At 36.9% G+C, this 26,712-nt stretch overlaps 1 protein-coding gene and 1 pseudogene across 2 annotated transcripts in view; one reads left to right on the forward strand and one right to left on the reverse strand.

Annotated features, from left to right (window-relative positions):
- The first annotated feature begins 22,153 nt into the window (after positions 1-22,153).
- Positions 22,154-26,712, forward strand: part of CB4H12orf40 (chromosome B4 C12orf40 homolog) — a 56,687-nt gene continuing 52,128 nt past the window's right edge. For both annotated transcript variants that reach the window (XM_007090798.3, XM_042990805.1), the window contains exons 1-2: positions 22,154-22,187; positions 25,519-25,657. In XM_007090798.3, the coding sequence (XP_007090860.3) occupies positions 25,552-25,657 (106 nt within the window). In that variant the 5' untranslated portion in view covers positions 22,154-22,187; positions 25,519-25,551. The remainder of the gene's footprint in view (positions 22,188-25,518; positions 25,658-26,712) is intronic.
- LOC107180430 lies at positions 23,784-24,186 on the reverse strand (annotated as a pseudogene).

The following is a 26,712-nucleotide window of genomic DNA, read 5'->3' on the forward strand; positions in this document are numbered from 1 at the left end:
TTTTTTACTTCTTTGATTTCCTGGTTGACCCATTGTTTAGTAGTATGCTATTTAACCTCCATGACTTTGTATTCTTCCAGTGTTTTTCTTGTGTTTGATTCTGGTTTCGTAGTGCTGTGGTCAGTAAAGATGCATGGAATGACTTCATCTTTTTTTTTTTTTTTTTTTTTTTTTTAAATTTGTTGAGACTTCTCTGTGGCCTAATATGTGATCTCTTCTGGAGAATATTCTAAGTGCACTTGGAAAGAATGTGTGTTCTGCTGTTTTGGGAGGGAATGTTCTGAATATATCTGTTAAATCCACCTGGTTCAGTGTGTCATTCAAAGCCACTGTTTCTTTGTTGATTTTATGTTTGGATGATCTGTCCATTGTTGTAAGTGCAGTGTTAAAAGTCCCCTACCGTTATTGTATTATGATCAATTATTTCCTTTATGTTTGTTACTAACTGCTTTATGTATTTGGGTGCTTCCACACTGGGTGGTAAATATTTACGGTTGTTATACTGTCTTCATGAATTGTTCTCTTTTTGATTATATAGTGTCCTTCTTTGTGTCTTGTCTTAGTACAATCTTTTTTTAAAATCTTTTTTTTCTGATGTAAGTCCTGCTAACCGGTCACTTCCATTTGGATGATAAATCCTTCTCTATCCCTTCACTTTCAATCTACGTGTGTCTTTAGTCTGAAATGAGTCTCTTGTAGGCAATATATAAATGGGTCTTGCTTTTTAAATCATTTTGTCATCCTATGTCTTTTGATTGGAGTGTTTAATGTATTACATTCAAAGTAATTATTGATAGGTATGTACTTACTGCCATTTTGTTACTTGTTTTATGGTTGTTTTTATAGTTCTTTTCTGTTCCTTTCTTGATCTCTTGTCTCAGAGTTTGCTGGCTTTTTTTAGTGATCTCCTTGGGTTCCTTTTGCTTCAGTTTTTGCTTTAGTAGTATCTACTTCTGGTTTCCTATTTGTGTTACTATTAGATTTCTATATAACATATTCTTTATATAGCAGTCTATATTAAGTTGATGGTCACTTAAGTTTGAACCCATTCTTTACTCCTTTCCCCCTCACATTTTAGGTACATGGTGTCTTATTTTACATCCTTTCGTGAGTCCCTTAACTGGTTTTTATAGATACACTTAATTTTACTATTGTGTTTTCTAATTTTCTTAGTTCTGCTCATGGTCTTCCCACTGAGAGTCTCCTTTAACATTTCTCATAGGGCTGGTTTAGTGGTCATGAATTCCTTTAACTTTTGTTTTTCTGGGAAACTCTTTTTATCATTCCCTCTATTCTGGATGATAGCCTTGCTGGATACAGTATTCTTGACTGAAGATTTTTCCCTTTGGCACTTTGAATATGTCATGCATGCTACTTCCTTCAGCCTGTGGAGTTTCTGTTGAAAATAGTTGATAACATTATGGGATCTTACTTGTATGCAACGGTTTTATTTTCTCTTGCTTTAAAAATTCTATGTCACTACTTTTTTTTGCCATTTTAATTACTGTGTGTCTTGGTGTGGACCTCCTTGGGTTGATTTTGTTGTGGACTCTCTGTGCCTTCTGGATCTGGATTTGTTTTTTTCAAATTCAGGAAGTTTTCGGCTATCATTTCTTCAAATAAATTCTCTGGCCTCTTTTTTCCCTCTTTTCTTTCTGATATCTTGTAATGAAAATGTTATTATACTTGACAGTGTTGCTAAGTTCCCTAAGTGTATTTTAATTTTCATTGCTTTTTCCTCTCTTCTGTTCAGCTTGATCGCTGTCCATTACTCTATCCTCTAGGTTGCTGATCTGTTCTTCTGTTTTCTCTAATCTACTATTTATTCCCTTTGTGTATTTTTAAGTTTTAGTTACTGACTCTTTGTCTCTGATTGGTTCTTTTTTATGTTTTGTATCTCTTTGTTAAGGGTTCCATTGAGGTCCTCCACTCTTTTTTTGAAGCCCAGTGAGTATCTTTATGACTATTACTTTAAATTCTCTGTCAGGTTTATTATCTGTTTCACTTAGCTCTCTTGTGATTTTGTCCTGCTCTTTCATTTGGGACATATTCCTCTGTTTTCTCATTTTGTCTGATTCCTTGTGTCTGTTTCTCTGTATTAGGAAGCTCCATCTTCTGCTCTTGGAAGTAGTAGCCTTATGAAGAAGAGGTCCTATACTGCCCTGAAGTGCAGCGTCCCCTGTTTAGCAGAATCCGGTGCTTCAGGGGTATCTGTGTGTGTGTGTGTGTGTGTGTGTGTGTGTGTGTGTGTGTCTGTGCGCATGTGCACTCTGCTGTTGTCACTGAGCCAATGTTTCCTTCAGTCCAATCATTTGCAATGGCTCCCTTTGCCTGTTGTGGACAGACTTAGATCCCTGTGTTGTTATTGGGCCTGTCTGGGGCTGCCTTGGACTTGAGTTGTGTCAGACTAGGCTTTTGCCAGAGATGCAGTAGGACTGAACTGCAGGTGCTTTTCCTCTCTTGTTCCCTGAGAAGCTTTTGATGATGGTCGGGCCTTGCTGTCAGGCAAGATGCCTGCCCCCAGCCTACTTCTGGAGCCACAGTCTGACTGGTGTGTGTAGTTACCTTTCCCCTCCCTGGAACAGGAGTCACTTTTGAGTGGTCTTGGACCCTGCCAGGGCTGTTTGCACACTGCCAGGCTGTGGCACCACTTTGGATGGACCTGACCAAAGGTGTATTGGAGGGGGCAGTTCCGTGGGAGAATTCAGAGGCAGGTATGCAGTTAGAAAGTTAGGTAGCTAGTCGTGGCACTGTGCTGGTCCCTACAGCTGTCCTAGGGTCTAGGCTGCAGGGTGGGGGAGGGGAATGGTACCTGCCAGATATATTGTTCCCAGAGAAATCTTCCAATGATCCCTACCCCTCCAGCACATACTCTGAGATTAGTAAACAAATCTCCCCAGGCATTTTTTTTCAAACTGCTGTTAGTCTGTATCACCTGGCTGTTTCTTGTGCTGTGTCTCTAAGGGCAGGGACTCAGTTTCCCCTTGTCCTCTTTGCTATCCCAGAGCCAAGCCAACTCATTTTGTTCTTCCAGATGTTAAACCCCTCTGATTGTAAGAACTCATGGAATTATGCCCCTCTGGTTTTCAAAGCCAAATGTTATGGAGATTTGTCTTCCCAATATGGGTCCCCCATGCCTGAGGTGCAATGGCTCCCTGCTCAGGGTCCTCTCCTCTCCCCTCTTGTGGGCTGCCATCCCTCCCTTCTACACACAGTCCCACACGTCCTCTTAGCTGTGGACTGCATCTCTGCCCTTCCTACCCTCTTCAATGTTGCCTTTTTTCTACATTTAGCTGTGAAGATGGAGACTCTGTTCTGCCAGTCGTGGGTTATTTTCTGGGTTATTTACACTGATATGGGTGTTATCTAGTTGTATCTGTGGGATGAAGTGAGCTTAGAGTCCTTCTACCCTGCCGTCTTCCCCAGAACATCTTTTATTCTCTCTCTGTTTGGTGCAAAAGTTTTTATTTATTTATTTATTTATTTTCATAATTAGATTTTTTATGTTTTAAATTTACATCCAAGTTAGCATATAGTGCAACAATGATTTCAGGAGTAAATTCCTTAATTCCCCTGACCCATTTAGCCCATCCCCCCTCCCACAACCCCTCCAATAACCCTCTGTTTGTTGTCTATATTTAAGAGTCTCTTATGTTTTGCCCCCCTCCCTGTTTCTATATTATTTTTGCTTCCCTTCCCTTGTGTTCATCTGTTCTGTGTCTTAAAGCCTTCATATGAGTGAAGTCATATGATATTTGTCTTTCTCTGACTGACTGATTTCACTTCGCATAATACCCTCCAGTTCCATCCGTGTAGTTGCAAATGGCAAGATTTCATTCTTTTTGATTGCCGAATAATACTCCATTGTATATATCCATTCATCTATCTATGGACATTTGGGTTCTTTCCATACTTTGGCTATTGTTGATAGTGCTGCTATAAACACTGGTGTGTGTGTGTCCTTTCAAAACAGCACACTTGTATCCCTTGGATAAATGCCTAGTAGTGCAGTTGCTGAGTTGTAGGGTAGTTCTATTTTTAGTTTCTTGAGGAACCTCCATACTGTTTTCCAGAGTGGCTGCACCAGCTTGCATTGCCAAAAAGAATGCAAAAGAGATCCTTTTTCTCCCCATCCTCACCAACATCTGTTGTTGCCTCCGTTGTTAATGTTAGCCATTCTGACCGGTGTAAGGTGGTAGCTCATTGTGGTTTTGATTTGTATTTCCCTGATGAGTGATGTTGAGCATTTTTTTCATGTGTCGGTTGGCCATCTGGATATCTTCTTTGGAGAAGTGTCTATTCATGTCTTTTGCCCCTTTCTTCACTGGATTATATATTTTTTTGGGTGTTGAGTTGGATAAGTTCTTTATAGATTTTGGATACTAACCCTTTATCTGATATGTCATTTGCAAATGTCTTCTCCCATTCCATCAGTTGCCTTTTAGTTTTGCTGATTGTTTCCTTCGCTGTGCAGAAGTTTTTTATTTTGAGGTCCCAATAGTTATTTTTGCTTTTGTTTCCCTTGCCTCTGGAGACGTGTTGAGTAAGAAGTTGCTGCAGCCAAGATCAAAGAGGTTTTTGCCTGCTTTCTCCTTGAGGATTTCGATGGCTTCCTGTCTTACATTATGGTATTTCATCCATGTTGAGTTTATTTTTGTGTATGGTGTAAGAAAGTGGTCCAGGTTCATTCTTCTGCAGGTCACTGTCCAGTTCTCCCAGCACCACTTGCTGAAGAGACTGTCTTTATTGTATTGGATATTCTTTCCTGCTTTGTCAAAGTTCAGTTGGCCATACCTTTGTGGGTCCGTTTCTGGGTTCTCTATTCTGTTCCATTGATCTGAGTGTCTGTTCTTGTGCCAGTACGATACTGTCTTGATGATTACAGCTTTGTAGTATAGTTTGAAGTCCAGGATTGTGATGCCTTCTGCTTTGGTTTTCTTTTTCAAGATTGCTTTGGCTCTTTGGGGTCTTTTCTGGTTCCATACAAATTTTAGGATTGTTTGTTCTAGCTCTGTGAGGAATGGTGGTGTTATTTTGATAGGGATTGCATTGAATACGTAGATTGCTTTGGGTCATATCGACATTTTAACAATATTTGTTCTTCCTATCCAGGAGCATGGAATATTTTTTCATTTTTTGTGTCTTCAATTTCTTTCATAAGCTGTCTATAGTTTTCAGTGTATAGATTTTTCACCTTTTTGGTTAGATTTATTATTCCTAGGTATTTTATGGTTTTTGGTGCAATTGTAAATGGGATCGATTCCTTGATTTCTCTTTCTGTTGTTTCATTGTTGGTGTATAGGAATGCAACCGATTTCTGTGCATTGTTTTTTATATCCTGCAACTTTGCTGAATTCATGAATCAGTTTTAGCAGTTTTTTGATGGCATCTTTTGGGTTTTCCATGATGCAAAAGTTTTTATTAAAACATGGGGACTGGGCAGGAAGGGCTGCCTTTTTGTCTCATTTGTAATTGGGTTGTTTGTTTTTGTTGTGTGTGCTTTTGAATAGTATGAGTTCCTTATATATTGTGTATACTTACCCTTTATCAGCTAGAATGTTTGTAAGTATTTACTCTCATTCCTTAGGTTGCCTTTACATTTTGTTGATAATTTCTTTTCCTGTGCAAAAGTTTTTTAGTTTGATGGAGGCCTACTTATTTATTTTTGCTTTTGTTGTCTTTGTTTTTGGATTAAGTTAAAAAAATTTGTGGCCAAGACCATTGTCAATGAACTTACCCCCCTGTGTTTCCCTGTAACACTTTTATGTTTTCAGGTCTGATGTTCAAGTTTTACTTAATTTTGAGTGGATTTTTGTATATGGTAAAAGATAGGGGTCCACTTTCATTCATTTGCATGTGGCTATCCAGTTTTCCCAACAATTTATTAAAGACTGTCCTTTCACGATTATAGTTTTTTGGCAGTTTTGTCATAAATGACCATATGTGCATGCTAGGCTCTCTATTTCTTCCTGGGGTCTCAGTCTATGTATTTACATTTATGCCAAGACCATACTATTTGATTACTGTGGGTTTGTAACATAGATGGTCCCTGACTGATGATGATTTGCCTTAAGATTTTTTTGACCTCACAGTGATGCAAAAGCAGTATGCATTTAGTAGAAACCATACTTCGAATTTTGATTTTTGATCTTTTCCTGGGCTAGTGATTTGCAGTATGCTATTCTTTCAAAATGCTGGGCAGTGGCAGTGTTTTGTAGCCCCCAGTCAGCTATGCACTCGGATGGTTAAGAGTGGTACACTTAACAATTATTCTGTACCCATACAACCATTTTGTTGTTTATGTTCAGTATAGCATGTAATAAATTCCATGAGATATTCAACACTTTATTATAAAACAGGCTTTGTGTTAGATTATTTTCCCCAGCTGTAGGCCAATGTAAAATGTTCTGAGCATGTTTCAGGTAGGCTAGGCTAAGCTATGAAATTTGGTAGGTTAGGTGTGTTAAATGCATTTTTAACTACAATATTTTCTTTTTTTTTTTTTTTTCCACAGAAAGAAAGAGATGATCTTTATTAGGTATATTTTATAATTTTTTTTTCAATATATGAAGTTTATTGTCCTATTGGTTTCCATACAACACCCAGTGCTCATCCCAAAAGGTGCCCTCCTCAATACCCGTCACTACAGTATTTTCAATTTACAATGGATTTATCAGAATTTAGCCCCATTGTAAGTCAAGGAAGATCTGTATAGTTGAAATCAAGTGTGATGTCTCCAGCTATGTTTTTTTCTTTTTTTCAAAATTGCCTTGGCTATTTGGAGTCTTTTGTGATCCCATTCACATTTTAGGATTGTTTGTTTTATTTCTGTGAAAAATTCCATTGGAATTTTGACACGGATTGCATTGAATCTGTAGGTTATTTTGAATATATGGACATTTTAACAGTATTGATTTTTTTCCAATCCATGAGCATGAAATATCTCACCATTATTTGTGTATTCTTTAATTTCTTTCATCAGTGTCTTATAGTTTTCAGTGTACAGATGTTTTATCTCCTTGGTTAAATTTATTCTAAGTATTTTTTTTGTCTGCTATTGTAAGTGGGATTATTCTCTTCATTTCTCTTTTTAATATACAGCTGATTTTGTACATTGATATTATATCCTGCAGCTTTTCTGAATTTGTTTATTCTAACAGTTCTTTTGGTAGAGTCTCTAGAGCTTTCCGTATATTCATGTTATCTGCAAATAAATTCAGTTTTACTTGTTCTTTTCTGTTTTGGGTGTTGTTTATTTCTTTTTCTTTCCTGATTGCTCTGGCTAGGACTTCCTTACTATATTGAATGAAAGTGTTGGGAGTGGCATCTTGTTTCTGATCATAGAAGAAAAGGTTTCAGTGTTTCACTATTGCATTTGAGATTAGCTGTGGGCTGTCATTTATGGCCTTGGTTAGGCATATTCTCTCTGGTGTTCACTTTTTGGGGAGTTTTTATGATGAAAAGATGTTGAATATTGTCAAATGCTTTTTCTGTAACTATTGACATGATCATATGATTCTTATTAATGTGGTTTATCACATTGATTTGCATATGGTGAGCCATCATTGCATCCCTGGATTAAATCAACTTGATCATGGTGAAGGATCTTTTGTCGTTATGTTAAATTTGGTTTGCTAATATTATGTTGAAGATTTTTGAATTCATGGTCAACAGGTTTATTGGCCTGTAATTTTCTTTCCTTGTAGTGTTTTTGTTTGGTTTGTATTAGGGTTCCCTTTTCTCCACATCCTCACCAACATGTTATTTCTTGTGTTTTTGATACTAGCTATTCTGTCTGGTGTGAGGTGATGTCTTATTGTGGTTTGATTTGCATTTCCCTGACGATTTTGAGTATCTTTTCATGGTCTGTTGGCCATCTGTATGTCTTCTTTGGAAAAATGTCTTTTCATGTCTTCTGCCTATTTTGGATATTAACCCCTTATTGGATACATCACTTGAAAATATTTCTCCCATTAACAAGGTTGCTGTTTTGTTGATGGTATATATCATTGTGCAAAAGCTTCTTAGTTTGTTGATATTCCAGTTGTTCATTTTTGCTTTTGTTTCCCTTTCTAAGAAGACAGATCCAGAAAAATATTGCTAAGGTCAATGTCCATGAGTTTACTGCCTATGTTTTCTTATAGGAATTTTTTGTGGTTTCAGGTTTTACATTTATATCATTAATACATTTTGAATTCATTTTTGCGTATGGTATAAAAGAGTGGTCCAGTTTCTTTCTTCTTCTTTTTTTTTTTTAATGCATATAGCTGTCCTGTATTCCCAGTACTAATTATTGAAAAGACTGTCTTTTCTAATGTACATTTTTGCCTCCCTTGTCATAGATTAGTTGACCATAAAAATGTGGGTTTATTTCTGGACTCTGTTTCATTCTGGTGTTGTTTTTTTATATCAATATCTTATTGTCTTGATTACCACAGGTTTGTAGTATATTCAAAATCTGGGATTGTGAAGCCTTCATCTTTGTCCTCCTTTCTCAACATTGCTTTGGCTGTTCAGTGTCTTTTGTAGCCTGATACAAATTTTACGATTACTTGTTTTAGTTCTGTGAAAAATATAATTGATATTTTTATTGAGTTTGCACTGAATCTGTAGATTGCTTTGGGTAGTAAGGACATTTTTTACAATAAGAATTTTTCCAGTACATGAACATAGAGTATTTTTCCATTTATTTGTGTTTTCTTCAGTTTCTTTCATCAAAGTCTTAAAGTTTTCAGAGTATAGGTCTTTCACCTCTTTGGTTAAATTTATTCCTAAGTATTTTATTCTCTTTGATACAATTGTAAATCTAATAGTTTTCTTAATATCTTTTTTTGCTACTTCATTATTAGTATATAGAAACACAACAGGTTTCTGCATATTAATTTTTATTCTGCAACTTTACTGAATTCAGTTATTAATTATAATAGTTTTTTTGGTGGAGCTTTTAGAGTTTTCTGTGTTAGGTATAATGTTATCTACAAATAGTGATGTTTGACTTCTTCCTTACCAATTTGGATGTCTTTTTTTTTTTTTTTTTTTTTGTCTGAACACCACAGCCAGGATTTGCAATATTTTGTCAAACAAAAGTGGTGAGAGTGGATATCCTTGTCTTGCTCTTGATTTTAGAGAATAGCTTTCAGATTTTCACCATTGACTATGTTGTTAGCTGTGGGTTTGTCATATATGGCCTTTATTATGTTGTGGTATGTTCTCTATAAACCCACTTTGCTGTGACTTTTTACGATGAAAGGAAGTTGAATTTTGTCAAATGTTTTCTTTGCCATTATTGAGATGATGTGTGATTTTTATATTTTATTTTGTTAATGTGCTGTAGCATGTTGATATGTGTATATTGAACTATCTGTGCAGCTCTTAGTTAAAATGCAGTCGATCTTGGTGAATGATCCTTTTAATGTATTTTTAAAATTTTACTTTCGTTGTGTTGTGGTGTCAGGATAACCCTTGCCTGATAGAATAAATTTGGAGGCATTCCTTCCTCTTCTGTTTTTTGGAATAGTTTGAGAAGGATAGGTATTAACTCTTATTTAGTAAAATTCACCTGGGAAGCCATCTTGTCCTGGCCTTTTGTTGAGTTCTTTGATTACTGACTTGGTTTCATTACTAGTAATGGTTTGTTCAGAATTTGTTTCTTCCTGTTCAATCTTGAAAGATTGTTGTATGTTTCTGGAAGTTTATTAATTTCTTCATTTTTAATTTGTTGCCATATAATTTTTGAAGTTGTCTCTTACAATCCTGTGAATTTCTGTGGTATCAGTTGTTCCTCATTTCTGATTTAATTTTTTTGAAATTCTTCTTAATGAATCTAAGTTTAAGGGTTTTTTTTAAGTTTTTGTTTAAATTTTCAAAGAACCAGCTCTTAGTTCATTGATTTTTTTTTTCCTTTTTTTATAGTCTCTATTTTCTTTATTTCCATTTTAAGCTTTATTATTCCTCTCTACTAACTTTGGGCTTTTTGTTTTGTTTTGTTTTTGGTTCCCTTAGGTAAAAGGTTATATTACTTATTTGAGATGTGTCTTGCTTCTTGAGGTACACCTATATTGGTATAAAATTCCCTCTTAGAATTGCCGTTCCTATGTCCCCAATTTGAAAATTTGCATTCTCATTTGTCTCCAGATATTTTTTGGTTTCCTCTCTGATTTCTTCATTGATCCGTTGGTTGTTTGGTAGCATGATATTTAGTCTCTACATATTTGTGTTTTTTCCAAGTTTTTTCTTGTAATTCATTTCTAGTTTCATACTGCTGTGATTAGAAAAATGCTTTATATGATTTCAGCCTTTTTAAATTTATTGAGACTGGTGTCGTGGCCCAACATGCACCCTGTTCTGGGGAACATACTATGTTCTATGTTGAGAAGAATGTAGGGTGCCTGGGTGGCTTAGTTGGTTAAACAACTGACTCTTGGTTTTGGCTCAGGTCATGATCTCATGATTTCATGGATTCAAGTCCCTTGTCAAGTTCTGAGCTAACAGTATGGAGTTGCTTGGGATTCTCAGTCTCCCTCTTTCTCTGCTCCTCCCCCATTCCCATGGTCTCTCTCTCAAAATAAATAAATAAACTTTAAAAAATTTATGAAAAGAATGTATAATCTGTATTTGTATATATATCTGTCAAGTCCATGTGGTCTAATGTGTTGTTCATATTCGCTGTTGTCTTATTGATCTTCTGTCTGGATGATTTTCTATTGATGTAAGTGAGGTGTTAAAATACACTACTATTATTATATTAATCCACTACTGTAATTTCTCCCTTTGTGTCTGTTAGTATTGCTTTATGTATTCAGATGTTCCTGTATTGGGTGTACAGATATTTACAACTATTAAAGTTTTTGGATTGATGTGTATATCATTATGTAATGCTCTTCTTTGTGTCTTGTTACAGTCTTTGTTTTAAAGTCTAGGTATTACGGCCCCAAATTTTTGTTTGTTTGCTTCCATTTGCTTGGAATATCTTTTTCTTTCTCTTCTCTTTCAGTTTGTATGTGTCTTTAGTTCTGAAGGTTTTTGTAAGTAGTGTATAATTTTTTTTTTTTTTAATCCATGCAGTCAGCATATGTCTTTTGATTAGAGAGTTTATTCCATTTACATTTAAAGTAATTATTGGGGAGTGCTTGGGTGGCTCAGTCAGTTAAACCTCTGACTTTGGCTCAGGTCATGATCTCATGGTTCATGAGTTTGACCCCACCTAGAGCTCTGTGCTAACAGCTCAGAGCCTGGAGCCTGCTTTGGATTCTGTGTCTACCTTTGTCTCTGCCACTCCCCTGCTCACATTCTTTCTCTCTCAAAAATAAACATTAAAAACTTTTTAAAAATAATTATTGGTTGGGTACTTATGCCATTTTATTCATTGTTTTCTTAGTTGTTTTTATAGTTCTTCTCTATTCTTGCTCTCTTCCCCTGTGAATTGCAGATTTTCCCTAGTGGTGTTTGCATTTATTTCTCTTTGTTCTTTGTGTATTTCATATAGGTTTTTAGTTTCTGGTTATCATGTGGCTTATATATAATATCCTTTGTATAATACAGTCTATATTAATTTGGATGTGACTTAAGTTACAACACATTTATAAACATATTTATTGCCCTTTCCACATTATATATATATATATATATATATTAGAGGCTTTTAAGATTTTATTTCTAAAATACATTTTTCATATTTTAGATGTTTTATTTTGTGTATTTCCTAATTTGTAGATATAATTGATTTTATTGCTTTTGTCTTTTGATTTTCATACTAGCTTTATAGTGATTGATCTAGTGTCTTTTCTATATATTTGCTTTTGCCAGTGAAATTTTTTTCCTTCCATTATTTTCTTTATCTTTGTTTGACTTTTTCTTTTTCCCTTGAAGAAGTCCCCTTAATATTTTTTGAAAGCCTGGCTTTGTGGTGATGAACTCCTTTTTTGGGAAACTCTCTCTCTTTTAATTCTGAAAGATTACAGGGTAACCTTACAGGGTAAAGGATTCTTGTAAGTTTTCTCCTTTTATTATTTTGAATATATCATGTTTTTACTTTTGGTCTGCAAAGTTTCTCCTGAAAAATCAGCCAATAGTCTTATATGATTTCTCTTGTATGTAACGATTTGCTTTGCTCTTGCTTCATTTAAGATTCTCTCTTATTTGTAACTTTTGAAATCTTAATTATTGTATTTATGTAGACTTTCTTGGGTTCATCTTGTTTGGGCTTTCTTTGCCTCCTGGACCTGGATGTCTATCTCTTTCTCCAAGTTAAGGAAGTTTTTAGCTATTATATCTTCAAATAAGTTTTCTGCCCCATTCTGTCTCTCTCTTTTTCTCTGGGACCCTTATAATGTTAATGCTATTATGCTTGATATTATTCCAGAGATTCCTTAAGCTATCCTCATTTTGTTTTTCCTTTTTTTTCTATTTGTTTCTTTTTTGTTATTGTCCTTGGGTGCTTTACACTACCCTGTCTTCCAGATTGCTATCTATTTTTATGCAGTCTCTCTCTCTTTTTTTTTTTTTTTTTACATTTTATTTATTTTTGAGAGAGAGAGAGAGAGAGAGAGAGAGAGACAGAGCACAAGTGGGGGAGGGGCAGAGAGAGAGACAGAGACACAGAATCTGAAGCAGGCTCCAAGCTCTGAGCTGTCAGCACAGAGCCCGACCTGGGGCTCGAACTCACGAGCTGTGAGATCATGATCTGAGCCTAAGTCAGTTGCTTAACCGACTGAGCCCCCCAGTCGCCCCTTCTGCATTCTCTTAATCTGTTATTATTCACCGTGATATATTTTTCCTTTCAGTTATTTTTTTAGTTTTGATGGTTCCTTTTTATATTTTCTCTTTGTTGAAGTTCTGAGTTCATCCACTCTTCTCTCAACTTCAGTGAACATCTTTATTACCATTAGTTTGAACTCTTTAGCAGGTAGATGACTTATCTCTGTTTTGTTTAGTTTTCTGTGGTTTTGTTCTTTTGTTTAGAACATATTCCTTTGTCTCTTTATTTTTTTCTGATTCTATGTTTGTTTCTATGTATTAGGGAGGTCAGCTCCTGGTTTTGAAAGTAGTGGTCTTCTGTAGAAGGCATCCTGTGGCACCCAGTAGTGCAATTGCCCCTGGTTACAAGAACCAGACACTCTAGGGGTATCCCCTTTATGGGCTGCATGTGCCTTCCTGTTGTGATTGTGACTTCTGTGGGTTCCCTGGTAGTTTGGACTGGCCCCCAAGCCAACTGTCTGCAATGATTGGCCCTGACTGCTATGGGTGCACCGCTGGGCAGGACTGGGCACTGGAATGGCTGGCTGAGAGGCCCATCTGCAACTGCGGTGGGCATGTTGGTGGCTTGGCCTGACTTCCCTTTCTCTGGGGCAAGAACTGCTTTAGAGTGGTGCTAATCTCCTCTGGGGCTGCTGGGTGTGGCGGGGTGGGAGCTGCTTTGGAGGGGTGCCTGTTGGGACAGGTGGGTTAGGTAGTGCATAATTTCAAGGGAATGCCAGGGTGGAACCAGTGGTACTAGCAAAGTACATGGAGAGCACGTAGAGAGCACACAGAGAGTGTTGGAACTGGCTCTTGCAAGAATCTGACCAGCTAGGTTGAAGGAGGGCAAGAAAAGTTGTGCCAGCATTTCTATTCCCAGAGAAAGCTTCTACAGATCCCTGCCCCTCTGGCACATGCCCTAAAATTAGTCAATAAATCTTTTATTTATAACCCTGGTGCTTTTCAATATGCTATTTTTATTCTGGGTCTTGGACTGAGTGATTAGTATGCTGGCTCTTTAAGAGTGGAATATCAGTTTCCTGTATCCCTCTGGCTCTCTTGCAGTAAAGTCCCCCTGACTCTGAAATCCTGACCCCCAGCAGTGCTGGGTGTGCCTGATAACGGGATTGATTCCCTCACTCCTCACCAGGACCTCCATCCCTATGACATCCTTCCTGTTTGTAGGTTGTCTCACCGGAGGGTTTTTTCCTGGCTGTAACTCTGCCCTTGCTACCCTTCTCAGTGTGGCATTAGCTGTGGAGGATCTGTTCTGCCAGTCTTCAAGTCATTTGTAGAGTGAGTTGTATATATACAATTGTTGCCTTGCTATGTCTGTGTGAAGAGGTAGGCTCAGGATCTTCCTACTCCTTGATCCTCCCTAAATTTCCCTCTTTCTCCCAGTTTTGACAGAATGGTCTTAATGAAGGAATTAAATCTCCTTGATCAGCCAGGCTCTACCTCCTAGTTGTCTCTCAAACTTTTATTATTGTCCAAGCCTTCTTTGTTCTGTTTCTTAGTAGTAGGTGGGTCCTAGCGGGTAAGATACAGTTAGCACCTGGTTGCTAACTGCCTTGAGGTATGCATGTATTTAAGCTCCTTCCAGGAAAAACAAAACAAAACAAAACAAAACAAAACAAAACTGAGAGGTGAGCTTTTTTGCTTGCTCTAGCTGTGCTGGGCTCCTTGGATAGCCTCTGGGTTGTGTTTCTATGCCCAAAGAACTATTTCATTGTTTGCTACATTTCTGTGGGAATGGTGAATGCAAGCTCCATTGACTATTAGAATCAGGTGATCTGGAGACCAGTCCTTTAGGTGGCTGTCACAAAAGTTGTGGTGCTAAATATGCTGTACAAGCTATTTCCTGGTAGATACTGGAGATTTGGTTTCATTGGAGTGGGGAGAAGGCATGAGAGAGGTTTGCAGTCTTCGAAGGTCTCTGAAGATCACAGACAGCTTGTTAATGCTTGCTAGATTAGGATCTTTGCCCCAGGGCAGCATTTTTTAAGGTAAACAGATAAACCTTTTTCAGAGAAATAATGGATTTAAGAGATTTTGCCTGGTTACTTCTTGCTTAGCCCTGGGGTGATAGGCTAAGAATTGTTTCTTTGTTTACTAATGTTCTTTTGGTTTCTTGAGTGGAAGCCCCTTTGGTTATCAGTGTCAGGACCTCCAGTGACTTGTTCTTTGGGTGACAGCTATATTGGCTGGAGCACAGCATCCTCTTCTAGGGAGATGCTGGTAAACTGGAGTGGTTTAGAAATAGGCAGGAGAGGTATCCTCTGGCTTTCTAATTCCTGATGGAATGATCAGCCTGACTGTCAGGCGGGAGCTTTTAAAGTATGCAGATAAACCTTTTTCAGGGAAAGGCTGGGAGATAGATGATTTACCTGCTCACTCCATGCTGAACCCTCAGGGATAGCTGTGATGAATGCTGCATGCCCATTATGAATAGCTTATTTGTTTGCTATGTCTTGTGGGTCTCCTGGACATAGGCCCTGTTGGCTTTCAGACCTACATTTTTAGGAACCTGACTCTCCAGTGAGAGTTGGAATGCTGTATATGGAGTACAAACCATTTGCTTCTCTGGTCAAAACTAGGAGTTGGGGGTTCCCTCCTCACTATATGGCACTGTGCTATGGCTGGGGGGAGGGCGTGTTTATGGTAAGTGTGTGTCTGAGCCTTTCCTACTTGTTTCAGTGTGGGTATTTTCTCATTTATCTAGTATGTAGGAGTCACTCAGCTAGTTTCTGGATCTCTTTCAGAGGGAATGTGGTACGTTTGGTGTGTCTGTGGGAAGAGGGGAGCTCAGGAGCCTTCTATATTGCCATTTTGCTCAACCCTTGGGGAGCAAAAAAAAAAAGAATAACATTGTTATTTTGATATTCACCTTTTCACCTAAGCAAATCCATTAGAACATTAGATGCAACTGTTAGGAACACACACACACACACACACACACACACATCTGACATAGCCACATAAAAAATTACTTTTGAGTCACTAACTTCTTAATTTCATTGTATAACATTTTTTAAGTAGCTGTTTACACTCTTTGGCAGCCCAGCATCTGAGCCCCTTGTCGGCATGTGGGATATTTCCCACCTTCTGAGTTTTGGTGCTAGGCATAGGCCACATTCCTCTATAGAATCTGGCAAAACAAAACAAAACAAACCCAGATACTTGTTTCAGTCTGTTTTGCAGCTACGTAATGGGCGTATGATCTAAGTTCAGACTTTGATGCACTTGTCCTGTATATTGAATAGTAGTTAAGGAATACAGAGCATCTATTGTAGTTGTAGGCACTTGTAGGTGCTGCAGCAGGATTGAATTTTCAGAGGCAGTAATGTCAATGATGCCAGACGGAGGTATTTACTGTTCAGCAGTGGAGAGGGTGAAGCCACCTTGGCGCCTCTGGCCAACCTATTATAGTCTTTAACTTTTAGCAAGCACCTTCAGCCCTCATGATTAACTAAACCTTTCTTTATCTATAGATCATGCATGGTTTCCTAGAAAGACTCAGAATAAAACCCTCTTGTACAACCTCCAACCACCACGATGACATTTGTAGCTAGCACCATTGAGTCTGTAAGCATTCAAGGAGTGTTACCACTGTGTCCCCTTTTACTAATTTTTAAAATTTTTTTTTAATTTTTAAATTTAATTTTTTAAAGTTTTTTTTTAATTTTTTTTTTTAACGTTTTATTTATTTTTGAGACAGAGAGAGACAGAGCATGAACAGGGGAGGGTCAGCGAGAGGGAGACACAGAATCTGAAATAGGCTCCAGGCTCCGAGCTGTCAGCACAGAGCCCGACGTGGGGCTTGAACTCACTGACCGTGAGATCATGACCTGAGCCGAAGTCGGCCGCTTAACCGACTGAGCCACCCAGGCGCCTCTAAAGTTTTTTTTTAATGTTTATTTATTTTTGAGACAGAGAGAGACAGACCATGAGTGGGGGAGGGGTAGAGAGAGAGAGGGAGACATAGAATCTGAAGCAGGCTCCAAGGCTCTGAGCTGTCAGCACAGAGCCCGATGCAGGGCTTGAACTCACGAGCCGTGAGATCATGACCTGAGCCAAAGTTGGACGATCAACCGACTGAGCCACCCAGGTGCCCCTAATTTTTTAAAGTTTTTATTTAAATTCCAGTTGGTTAACATAAAGTGTAATATTATTTTCAGGTGTACAATATAGTCATTCCACACTTCCATAAAACACCTGGCACTCCTCACAAGTGCTCTCCTGAATTCCCATTACCTATTTAATCCATCCCCCCACCCACCTCTACTCTGGTAACCATTAGTTTGTTTTCTGTAGTTAAGAGTCTGTTTCTCAGTTTTCCTCTTTCTTCCTCCCCTCCCCCCCATGATCATTTGTTTCTTAAATTCCATGTATCAGTGAAATCATATTTCTGTTCGTCTGTCTCTATTTTGCTTAGTGTAATACTCTCTAGCTCCATCCACATATTGTGAGTAGCAAAATTTCATTCTTTTTTACGGCTGGGTAATACTCCATTTTGTGTGTGTGTGTGTGTGTGTGTGTGTGTGTGTGTGTGTGTGTACCCACACACATATACATACACCACATCTTCTTTATCCATTCATCAATCAGTGGACATTTGGGCTGTTAGATAATTTGCCTACTGTCGATAATGCTGCTATAAACATCAGGGTGCATGTATCCCTTCAAATTAGTGTTTTTGTAGTCTTTGGGTAAATACCTAGCAGTGCAAATGCTGGGTTACAGGGTAGTTCTATTTTTAACTTTTTGAGGAACCTCCATATCATTTTCCACAGTAACTGGGCCAGTTTGCATTTCCACCACCAGTGCAGGAGGGTTCTCCTTTCTCCACATCCTCAGCAACACCTGTTGTTTTTTATGTCCTTTATTTTAGCTGTTTTGACAGGTGTGAGGTGTTATCTCATTGTAATATTGATTTAAATTTCCCTGATAATGAGTGATGTTGAACATCTTTCCGTGTGTCTGTTGGCCATCTGTATGTCTTCCTTGGAAAACATGTATGTCTTCTGTCCAGTATTTTAACTGGATCATTTGTTTTTTGGGTGTTGAATTTGATAGGTTCTTTATAGGTTTGGATACTAACCTTTTATCAGATACGTCATTTGTGAATATGTTCTCCCATTCTATAGGTTACCTTTTAGTTTTGTTGATTGTTTCCTTTGCTGTGCAGAAGCTTTTTATTTTAATGAAGTCCCAATATATTTTTGCTTTTGTTTCTCTTGCCTCAAGAGACATATCTAGTAAAAAGTTGCTATGACTGATGTGAAAGAGGTTGCTGTCTTTGTTCTGCTCTAGGGTTTTGATGTTTTCCTGTCTCACATTTAGGTCTTTAATCCATTTTGAATTTGTTTTGTGTACAGTGTAAGAAAGTGGTCCAATTTTGTATTTTTTTAGCTCTCTCTTTTTTTTTTTTTTGGTAGTCTCCATGCCTAAATGGGGCTTAAACCCCTGACCCTGAGATCAAGAGTCACATGATGTACTGACCGAACCAGCCAGGCACCCCCAGTTTTGTTCTTTTGTACATTGCTGTCTAGTTTCCAACACTATTTTTTGAAGAGACTGTCTTTTTTCCATTGCATATTCTTTCCTGCTTTGTCAAAGATTAATTGACCAGATAGTCGTAGGTTTTTTTCTTTTACTGATTAACTGCCCTAAAGTTCCTTTAAAAATCTTTGGGTCAGGCAGAAACCTTGGAGTTGGTTTTTGCACAGGAGTCTGCCTTCTTCCCAGGTGGCCAGCCTCCTGAATAAAGCTCAAATTCCTTTCCAATCAAAGCTCTTGAGTATTGGCTTTTCAAGTGACAGGCAGCCAAACTTGGGTTTTTGGTGACAGTGGTATATAGTCAGTGGTGTCCAGGGTTCACCATGTCAGCAGTGGTGTCCTATGAAACTAATTATGGCATGATTTTTTACTGTGACCTCACAACAGCCTCGATTTCTTCTTCCTACTGGTTGCCAAACTTGCTTTCTCAGCCTTCTTGCCAGGTCTGTTGGCTACCCAGCTTCCTTTTAATACATTTATTTTCTGTTTAACCAAAGGGGCTTTCAGTTTCTTATAACTAAGAATCCTAATTGATGCAATGTTTTTTCTTTAGGGCACCTCATTGAGAGTGATTATATTCAGTAAAACATTTAGACACTGTTGAGTAGCATTGGTTTCCTTTATAACAATCTAAAATGTCCTATTTAAGAAATTACCTTTGACTTCTACATCAGGATCCTTTTTCACTTTCATTATGGTCTAGTGATTAGTAGGCTGATGTAGGAGCTAGTCTTGAGTTCCTAATGGACTTTTCTTAGGCACATAGTGATGGGGATTGTGTAGTACAAAGAATTTGGTGAGAGCCATAAGAAGTGTCCTGGATAATGGAAAATCAACCTGGAATAAAAGCACTTCATCTATGCATATATAAAGACTGTATTTAGATTTTGACTTGTCCCTAATTCTGCTGATTTTCATAATGTGAGAACTGCTGATAGAATTGATATTTCTTTTTATTATCTGTTTATAATCTGAAATGCTTAATATTGCTGGCTCTGTCATACTACTTATATTTCTGAACTTTGAAAAGTCTCTTTGTACTCTGTGCAAGTTTTTGTAAACTTTAAAATGATGGAGAATAAACTAATCTCTCTGGTCTTATCCAAACTTAGCATTTGAGATGCCAGTGAAATGTAATTTATTTTCCTTTTTTCCCCTAAAATTTGAAAGCCAGCAGTACACTTTTGCTGCATAGAACAGAATAGATTGGATTCTTTGATCAATGAGCTTAAACTGGTCAATTAACACATAGCTATTGGGAGATATGCTAAAGAACAAGTTCAATAAATGGCAAAATATGAGGGTATTCAGTAACTGTCATTCATGTAGTTTATGAAAATTTGGAAAAATTTCATTTGGAAAAATGAATGGCTTTGTGATGTATTCACAGTCAACATACTTGGAAAGTAGTGTAGTGTACTAGTTAAAAACTTCACACTCAGAATTCTTGTATTTGAATCCTGGTTCTACCACTTACTAGCAGTGTGACCTTGGGTAAGTTACTTAACCTTTCTGTGTCTTAGTTTCTCCATCAGTAAAATGGGGATAAAAATAGATACAATTTTATGGATTTGCTGTGAAGATTAAGTGAGTTTATACATATAAAGTATTTAAAGTATTTAGAGTGGTACAAGATATATGGTACTCGTTATTAGGTATTATTTTCATGTTATTTCATATAGCTAAGATACATTTGATTATTTTACTTATAATTCTTGCACAAATCTTGAATTTGAGGCCATAGTTTCATGTATATCTAAAAGCTATATTGTGCATGGCACAAAAACAGACACATAGACCAATGGAATAGAATAGAAACCCCAGAACTAGACCCACAAACGTATGGCCAACTCATCTTTGACAAAGCAGGAAAGAACATCCAATGGAAAAAAGACAGTCTCTTTAACAAATGGTGCTGGGAGAATTGGACAGCAACATGCAGAAGGTTGAAACTAGACCACTTTCTCACACCATTCACAAAAATAAACTCAAAACAGATTAAGAACCTGAATGTGAGACAGGAAACCATCAAAACCCTAGAGGAGAAAGCAGGAAAAGACCTCTCTGATCTCAGCCGCAGCAATTTCTTACTTGACACATCCCCAAAGGCAAGGGAATTAAAAGCAAAAATGAACTACTGGGACCTTATGAAGATAAAAAGCTTCTGCACAGCAAAGGAAACAACCAAAAAAAACTAAAAGACAACCAACGGAATGGGAAAAGATATTTGCAAATGACATATCGGACAAAGGGCTAGTATCCAAAATCTATAAAGAGCTCACCAAACTCCACACCCGAAAAACAAATAACCCAGTGAAGAAATGGGCAGAAAACATGAATAGACACTTCTCTAAAGAAGACATCTGGATGGCCAACAGGCACATGAAAAGATGCTCAACATCGCCCCCTCATCAGGGAAATACAAATCAAAACCACACTCAGATACCACCTCACGCCAGTCAGAGTGGCCAAAATGAACAAATCAGGAGACTGTAGATGCTGGAGAGGATGTGGAGAAACGGGAACCCTCTTGCACTGTTGGTGGGAATGCAAATTGGTGCAGCCACTCTGGAAAACAGTGTGGAGGTTCCTCAGAAAATTAAAACTAGACCTACCCTATGACCCAGCAATAGCACTGCTAGGAATTTACCCAAGGGATACAGGAGTACTGATGCATAGGGGCACTTGTACCCCAATGTTTATAGCAGCACTCTCAACAATAGCCAAATTATGGAAAGAGCCTAAATGTCCATCAACCAATGAATAAATTGTGGTTTATATACACAATGGAGTACTACGTGGCGATGAGAAAGAATGAAATATGGCCCTTTGTAGCAACATGGATGGAACTGGAGAGTGTTATGCTAAGTGAAATAAGCCATACAAAGAAAGACAGATACCATATGTTTTCACTCTTATGTGGATCCTGAGAAACTTACCAGAAACCCATGGGGGAAAGGAAATGGGAAGGAAAAAAAAAAAGGAGGTTAGAGTGGGAGAGAGCCAAAGCATAAGAGACTCTTAAAAACTGAGAACAAACTGAGGGTTGATGCAGGGTGGGAGGGAGGGGAGGGTGGGTGATGGGTATTGAGGAGGGCACCTTTTGGGATGAGCACTGGGTATTGTATGGAAACCAATTTGACAATAAATTTCATATATTGAAAAAAAAAGCTATATTGTGCAGATCTGCTTGTATTGTCATGAATGTTTTACAGCATTTCAGTATTACTAAGAGAGCAAATATTTTAGTAACTGTTAAATACTGTACTTTCATTGGGATTTAGTGCAGTGTTTAGCACAAAGATCATAGGTATAAGGTGCATCCATAATGACTAGCTTTTTTTTTTTTTTTAAAGAAGTTAGATGATTTCAAAAACACTTAGCTGATACATTAATATAACTCAGGTTACTCTAATAATAAACTTAACAGTTCCTTAGATCCTATATAGATTTTGATCTTCTCTCTAATCCCTCTCGATTTTATTAGAATATTGAAATACAAGGAAAGGCAGGAAAATAGCAGTTTTGACCAAGAATATTGCTATCAGATGAGAATGTTTCAGGGATACATCTTTTCCAATGCATTGCTTTCTCTTTGCTTATATTGATTTTATAATTCAGATTTTTTAATGTTTTTTATTTATTAGAGGTTAGTTTTTATTACTTCTTGAATTTTCTAAGAAAATTTTTTGAAGTAGTATATGCTATAAATAAAATTTTCATAGTTTTCTTTTCAAAAAATAATTGTTACTATACTTTTAGATGTTAATTTCAAGTCTTCAGCCAAAATGGCAATCATTTAAGAAACTATTTTTTTAACCATTATATTTTTTTGTTTTGCTTCTTTTTTCAGTACCAGGGTTCTGATCAAGCAGGAAAGGAGAAAGCAAAAGGTAAAAAAAATACATATTTTTATTTATATCAGCATTATGAGAACAGTGATCTTCTGAAATATTTTTTGAAAGTTAATAAATTCACCTAAGTAACTAAAAGACTGACTATCCAGTTTTTTGTTTATAGATAGCTTGAATAGCCAACCATTTTGCTCAGGTAGAGACTTAAAGATCATTGTTGATTCTAGCTCCGACATATATCCCACGTCTGATCACTTCTCACTACGTGTGCTATCAGTACCCCAATTCATATCGTTTATTGCCTAGAGTATTATGATGGTCTTAGAACCTGTCTCCTAACTTTTTTATTAGTTCTTTTTCTTACATTGATTTTATTATATAAAGTTGAGCATGTATGTATCTTACAACTGAGTAGTGTATATTCAAGAGAAACTCTTCCACATGTGTACTTTGAGACATATGCAAGCTTGTTTGGATCTTTGTTACGCAGCAAAAAGAGGAGAAGGCAAAAGAGAAGGGCAAGAGCCTGGGGAGGGAAGGAGACCATCCAAATGTCCATTAGCAGTAGAATGGTTGAATTGTGGGATACCCAAGTAATGGTACAGCAGTGAAAATGTATCAACTACATAGAATTAATGTAGATGACTCCCCCAAACATAATTTTTAACAAACGTCACAAGTCACACAAGGTAAGCAGTAGGATTCTGTTTGCCAAAAGTTCCAAAACAGAAAAAAAATATGTTCAAAGCTCATAAAATTTAAAGAAAAGGGAGTGATTATAATAAAAGCAGGATAGTTATTAACTTAGATGATGTCTCACTATAAATTTAACTTGTATTTTTTGGACTAATAAGGTTATCTTTTCATCCATGTTTCCTCTTTTACGAAGTACTTTTCCAAGTATTTTTTTTACATTTTTTTTGGTGGTGTTGGTCTTTTGCTTATTGTCTTTATATATTTAGAATTTTTTGTTGGTTATACGTGTACTCTGTAGCTTTTATTTTTCTTTTCTTAATGCTGTCTTTGAAGGAAAGTTCCTAATTCTAATGTAATTGAACTTACCAATTTTTTTCTGTTTTATCTTTCATTCCTTTGTAGTCTGTTCTTCATGTAGCAGTTAGTATGATCTTTTAAAAGCACAAATCAGAATTTGTCATTCTCCTGCTTAAAAGCTTCAGTTGTTTTTCACTGCTTTTATTTTATTATTTTTTTATTTTTTATATTATAAAAACTTCCTCTTTTATCAAGGTAACATGGAACAGATTTCTTGAGTAAAATGGAAAGTTTCCAATACAATGAAACATAAACCACCATACATACAATACTTGGCAGAAAAAACAAAAGAGCAAGTTTACACAGTCCCTGTGATAGCCATGACCTTATTCTTAGATTAGTTGCTTCCTCCATCTACCAAGTGTATTGTGCTGGGTACAGAGCTCTGCATGGCTTCTGGGGTCACACTCAGCCAAGGCTGCAGCCCAAATAGCACTCATCTGGCTGGGCCATGGTGCTGTTGGCTCTGCTCACTTGAAGCAGAGCAGGTCACCAGCACATTCAAACAGTCTGAATATCCTTTCAATATCAAAGGGAGAAACAAGAAAGTAACATAATAATGTTGTCAGAAAGATGTTAGCTTCATTTCTTTGGCTTCTTGGTCAGTGCCCTCCAGAACAAGATGTGAGGTTCTGGTTCATGGATCATATAATGGACCCATCCCTGACTCTGCTGAAAGCCAAGATGCCTCCAAGTTCAGACTCAGCTATCAAATGTGTTTGAGACTGGTGTGGCTATGCCCTTGGGCAACATGGCATGCTGTACTGGAACTCCTCCTTGTTGTATTTGTCCGCATGGTAAATCTGTTTGTGCGGTTGTGCGATGTGATCGCTCCACCTGAGGACCTTCAGCCAACCTCTAAACAACTCCCAGCAGCACACCACTGCTTTTAGAGTAATACTGACTTAACCATAGCCGAAAAGGACCTGAAGGATTTACACCTTCCCTACTTCTCTTTCTTACTACTACTCACCCTGTTATTCATTGTGTTTTAGCTACACTGAACTTCTTTCTGCCATTCTTCTCTTTGTCTGGAATATTCCTCCTCAAGATATTTGCATGCCTGGCTTATCAACATTTGTGTTTCAGCCAAAATATCTCCTCTTAACATTGTTTTTCTCTGATCTCAGCATCTAAGTAGCTCCCCACTCTCTAGTTACTTTCTCTCTAGGACCCTTTTTTAGTCCTCACTCTTTTTCATAATTTCGTATTTAGTTATAAGTTTGTTTGTTCTGTCGTCCCTCACCTTCATTAGCATATATTCATCAGAAGAGGGATTTTATTACTTTTGTTTATTTTGTATCGCCTGTGCCTGGAATTGTGACAAGCAATAACGTAGGCATTCAGTAAATAAACCATGAATATAGTCTGTCTCCAGATTTTTTTTTTTTTTTATATTCTAACTCTGGATCATTCTTGTGAATATTTACAAGAAAGGAAAAGACATATGGCCCTCCCCCAAAGTGTTGATCTCTAGTTAGGCTTCTTTTCTCTTCTTTTAAAGGAAAGGTATGACATTTTTGAAGTCATGTTTCCCCAAAGTACTCTTCCCCAACTCTATTTTTTAATCCTTTCATACTCATTAGATGACTTTGTCTTATATTTTAGAGGCAATAGAAGGTATCATGAGAATTATCTCAGATTTCTACTACCAGTTCTGTAAACTATCTTATATCTTCACTAAATCTTTCCCTTCTGTGACTGTGGAAGTACTGTAGTTTCCTCTAGTCAAAGGAATCTGCAATCTGGATTCCATCTTTCTCAGGGACTTCATGGCATCAATTAATTCTTCTCTTTCTTATATCCTCCACCAGTCACTGTCAACTGGAGGCTTTACACTGATACTCAAACATACTTAATTTTCCCCTATTGAAACAATTTTTGCTCCCTTTCTGGGTCCTTTCCCTTTCCTGCTATGCCTCTTCACTCTTATCTCCCATTCACTTCTCAGTCCTCTCCACAGTACAACCCTTGCTAATGGCAAAGTAGGAGTCATGGAAGGATAACAAAGGGAATTAAATTGGCAACTTTCTACATTTCATATAATTTTTAATCTTTTGATACCGGGGAATGGCTCTGTTTTAAAGTCATTACGTTTAACAAAAGAAAGATTTTAAGAGGCTGTGAAATTAAGAGTCTTTGGGCAAATTATAAGTCATCATGATTGATTTCAGTTTATATGTAAACATATAAAGGGGGTATCAAAAATATAAAAATGTCAAGTCAACTATTTAATAGCATTATTGCTTTTTTATTTTTATGATTCTGCCTAAAATCATATGGCTGTTGTAATAACTTTTATTTTTAATTGTTTTAGGAATATTTTGAAAAGAAAAGGTTAAAATCAAAAATGAAATTACTGGGGGTTTTATCCCCTGTCAAAAATTCCACTGTCAGTTTAGACCTCCTTAACTTGTATATGGTAAATCACATATCTTGCCAGAAGAAAACACCTGGTAAGTCTTTTCATTAGCATTTTGTTTTGACTCTAATGTAATCGTAACATTCAGTTTTCTAATAAAATTGTAACTTTAGAACTCAAAGTATAAATTAGTACTTTTGTTAATTCTTAAAATCTTTTGTGGCTTCATATTTTTAAGTTATGTGTTATATACAATTAACTTTGTAAGGTATGGTCAAACATTATATTGCAGTTGTTTTAGTTACTACATTAGTCTGCTTAGGCAGATAGTTACCAAAGTTAGCTAAAGGGCTAAGGGAATAAATGTCTTTACTGTCTTACAGTATTTAGAGAATTTGTTTGAAAGGAGGCACTGAAAAAGGTTTTTCCATTAATGATTAGTTTCATATATCACAACTTGAATAATTTCTTAGGCATTCTTAGAATGTTAACTATAGTAGCCTAATACTTCAAAACAAAGTTCATTTGCCTATGTTTAGAGTCTTCAAGTAAATAAAAAGTTTAGACAGAGTATATTTTTGTCTCAAGGGAACTTGTGTGCGATATTTAATCTTCAAGATAAGTGCTAAAATGAGAGCCTAAGAAATAAGACTGTTCATAAAGGAGGATAGAAATTGCTTATAACTACTGTTAGTATATCCTCTTTTCCTTTCTCTGCCATTTTTGTATCTTACTCTGCAGATGACGGTTTACACAAGGAAATTTAGTTATACTTTAAAAGTAAATATACTATTTATGGATTTTAGCAATAAAATTTTTTGTTGTAAATATGATTGATGTATTTACCTTCTTTTTCTTCACTTAACGTAATACAGTGTTATCAGCCACAGTCATGATGTTTATTGATTTTATAGCTGAAAGTTTGCACCCTCTGCAAACCTGTATTTCCCCTACTCCACAGCCCCTAGCCCCCAGCATCCACTTTTCTACTCCGTTTCTATGAATTTGACTTTTTTAGATTCCATATGTAAGTGATACCATGCATTATTTGTCTTTCTGTAGCTTACTTCAGTTAACATGCCTTTACGGTCCATCCAAGTTGTCACAAATGGCAGGATTTCCTTCATTTTCATGGCTGAAGAATATTTT

Source organism: Panthera tigris, chromosome B4, assembly GCF_018350195.1.
Source record: "Panthera tigris isolate Pti1 chromosome B4, P.tigris_Pti1_mat1.1, whole genome shotgun sequence".
In the NCBI taxonomy this organism is placed as follows: Eukaryota; Metazoa; Chordata; class Mammalia; order Carnivora; family Felidae; genus Panthera; species Panthera tigris.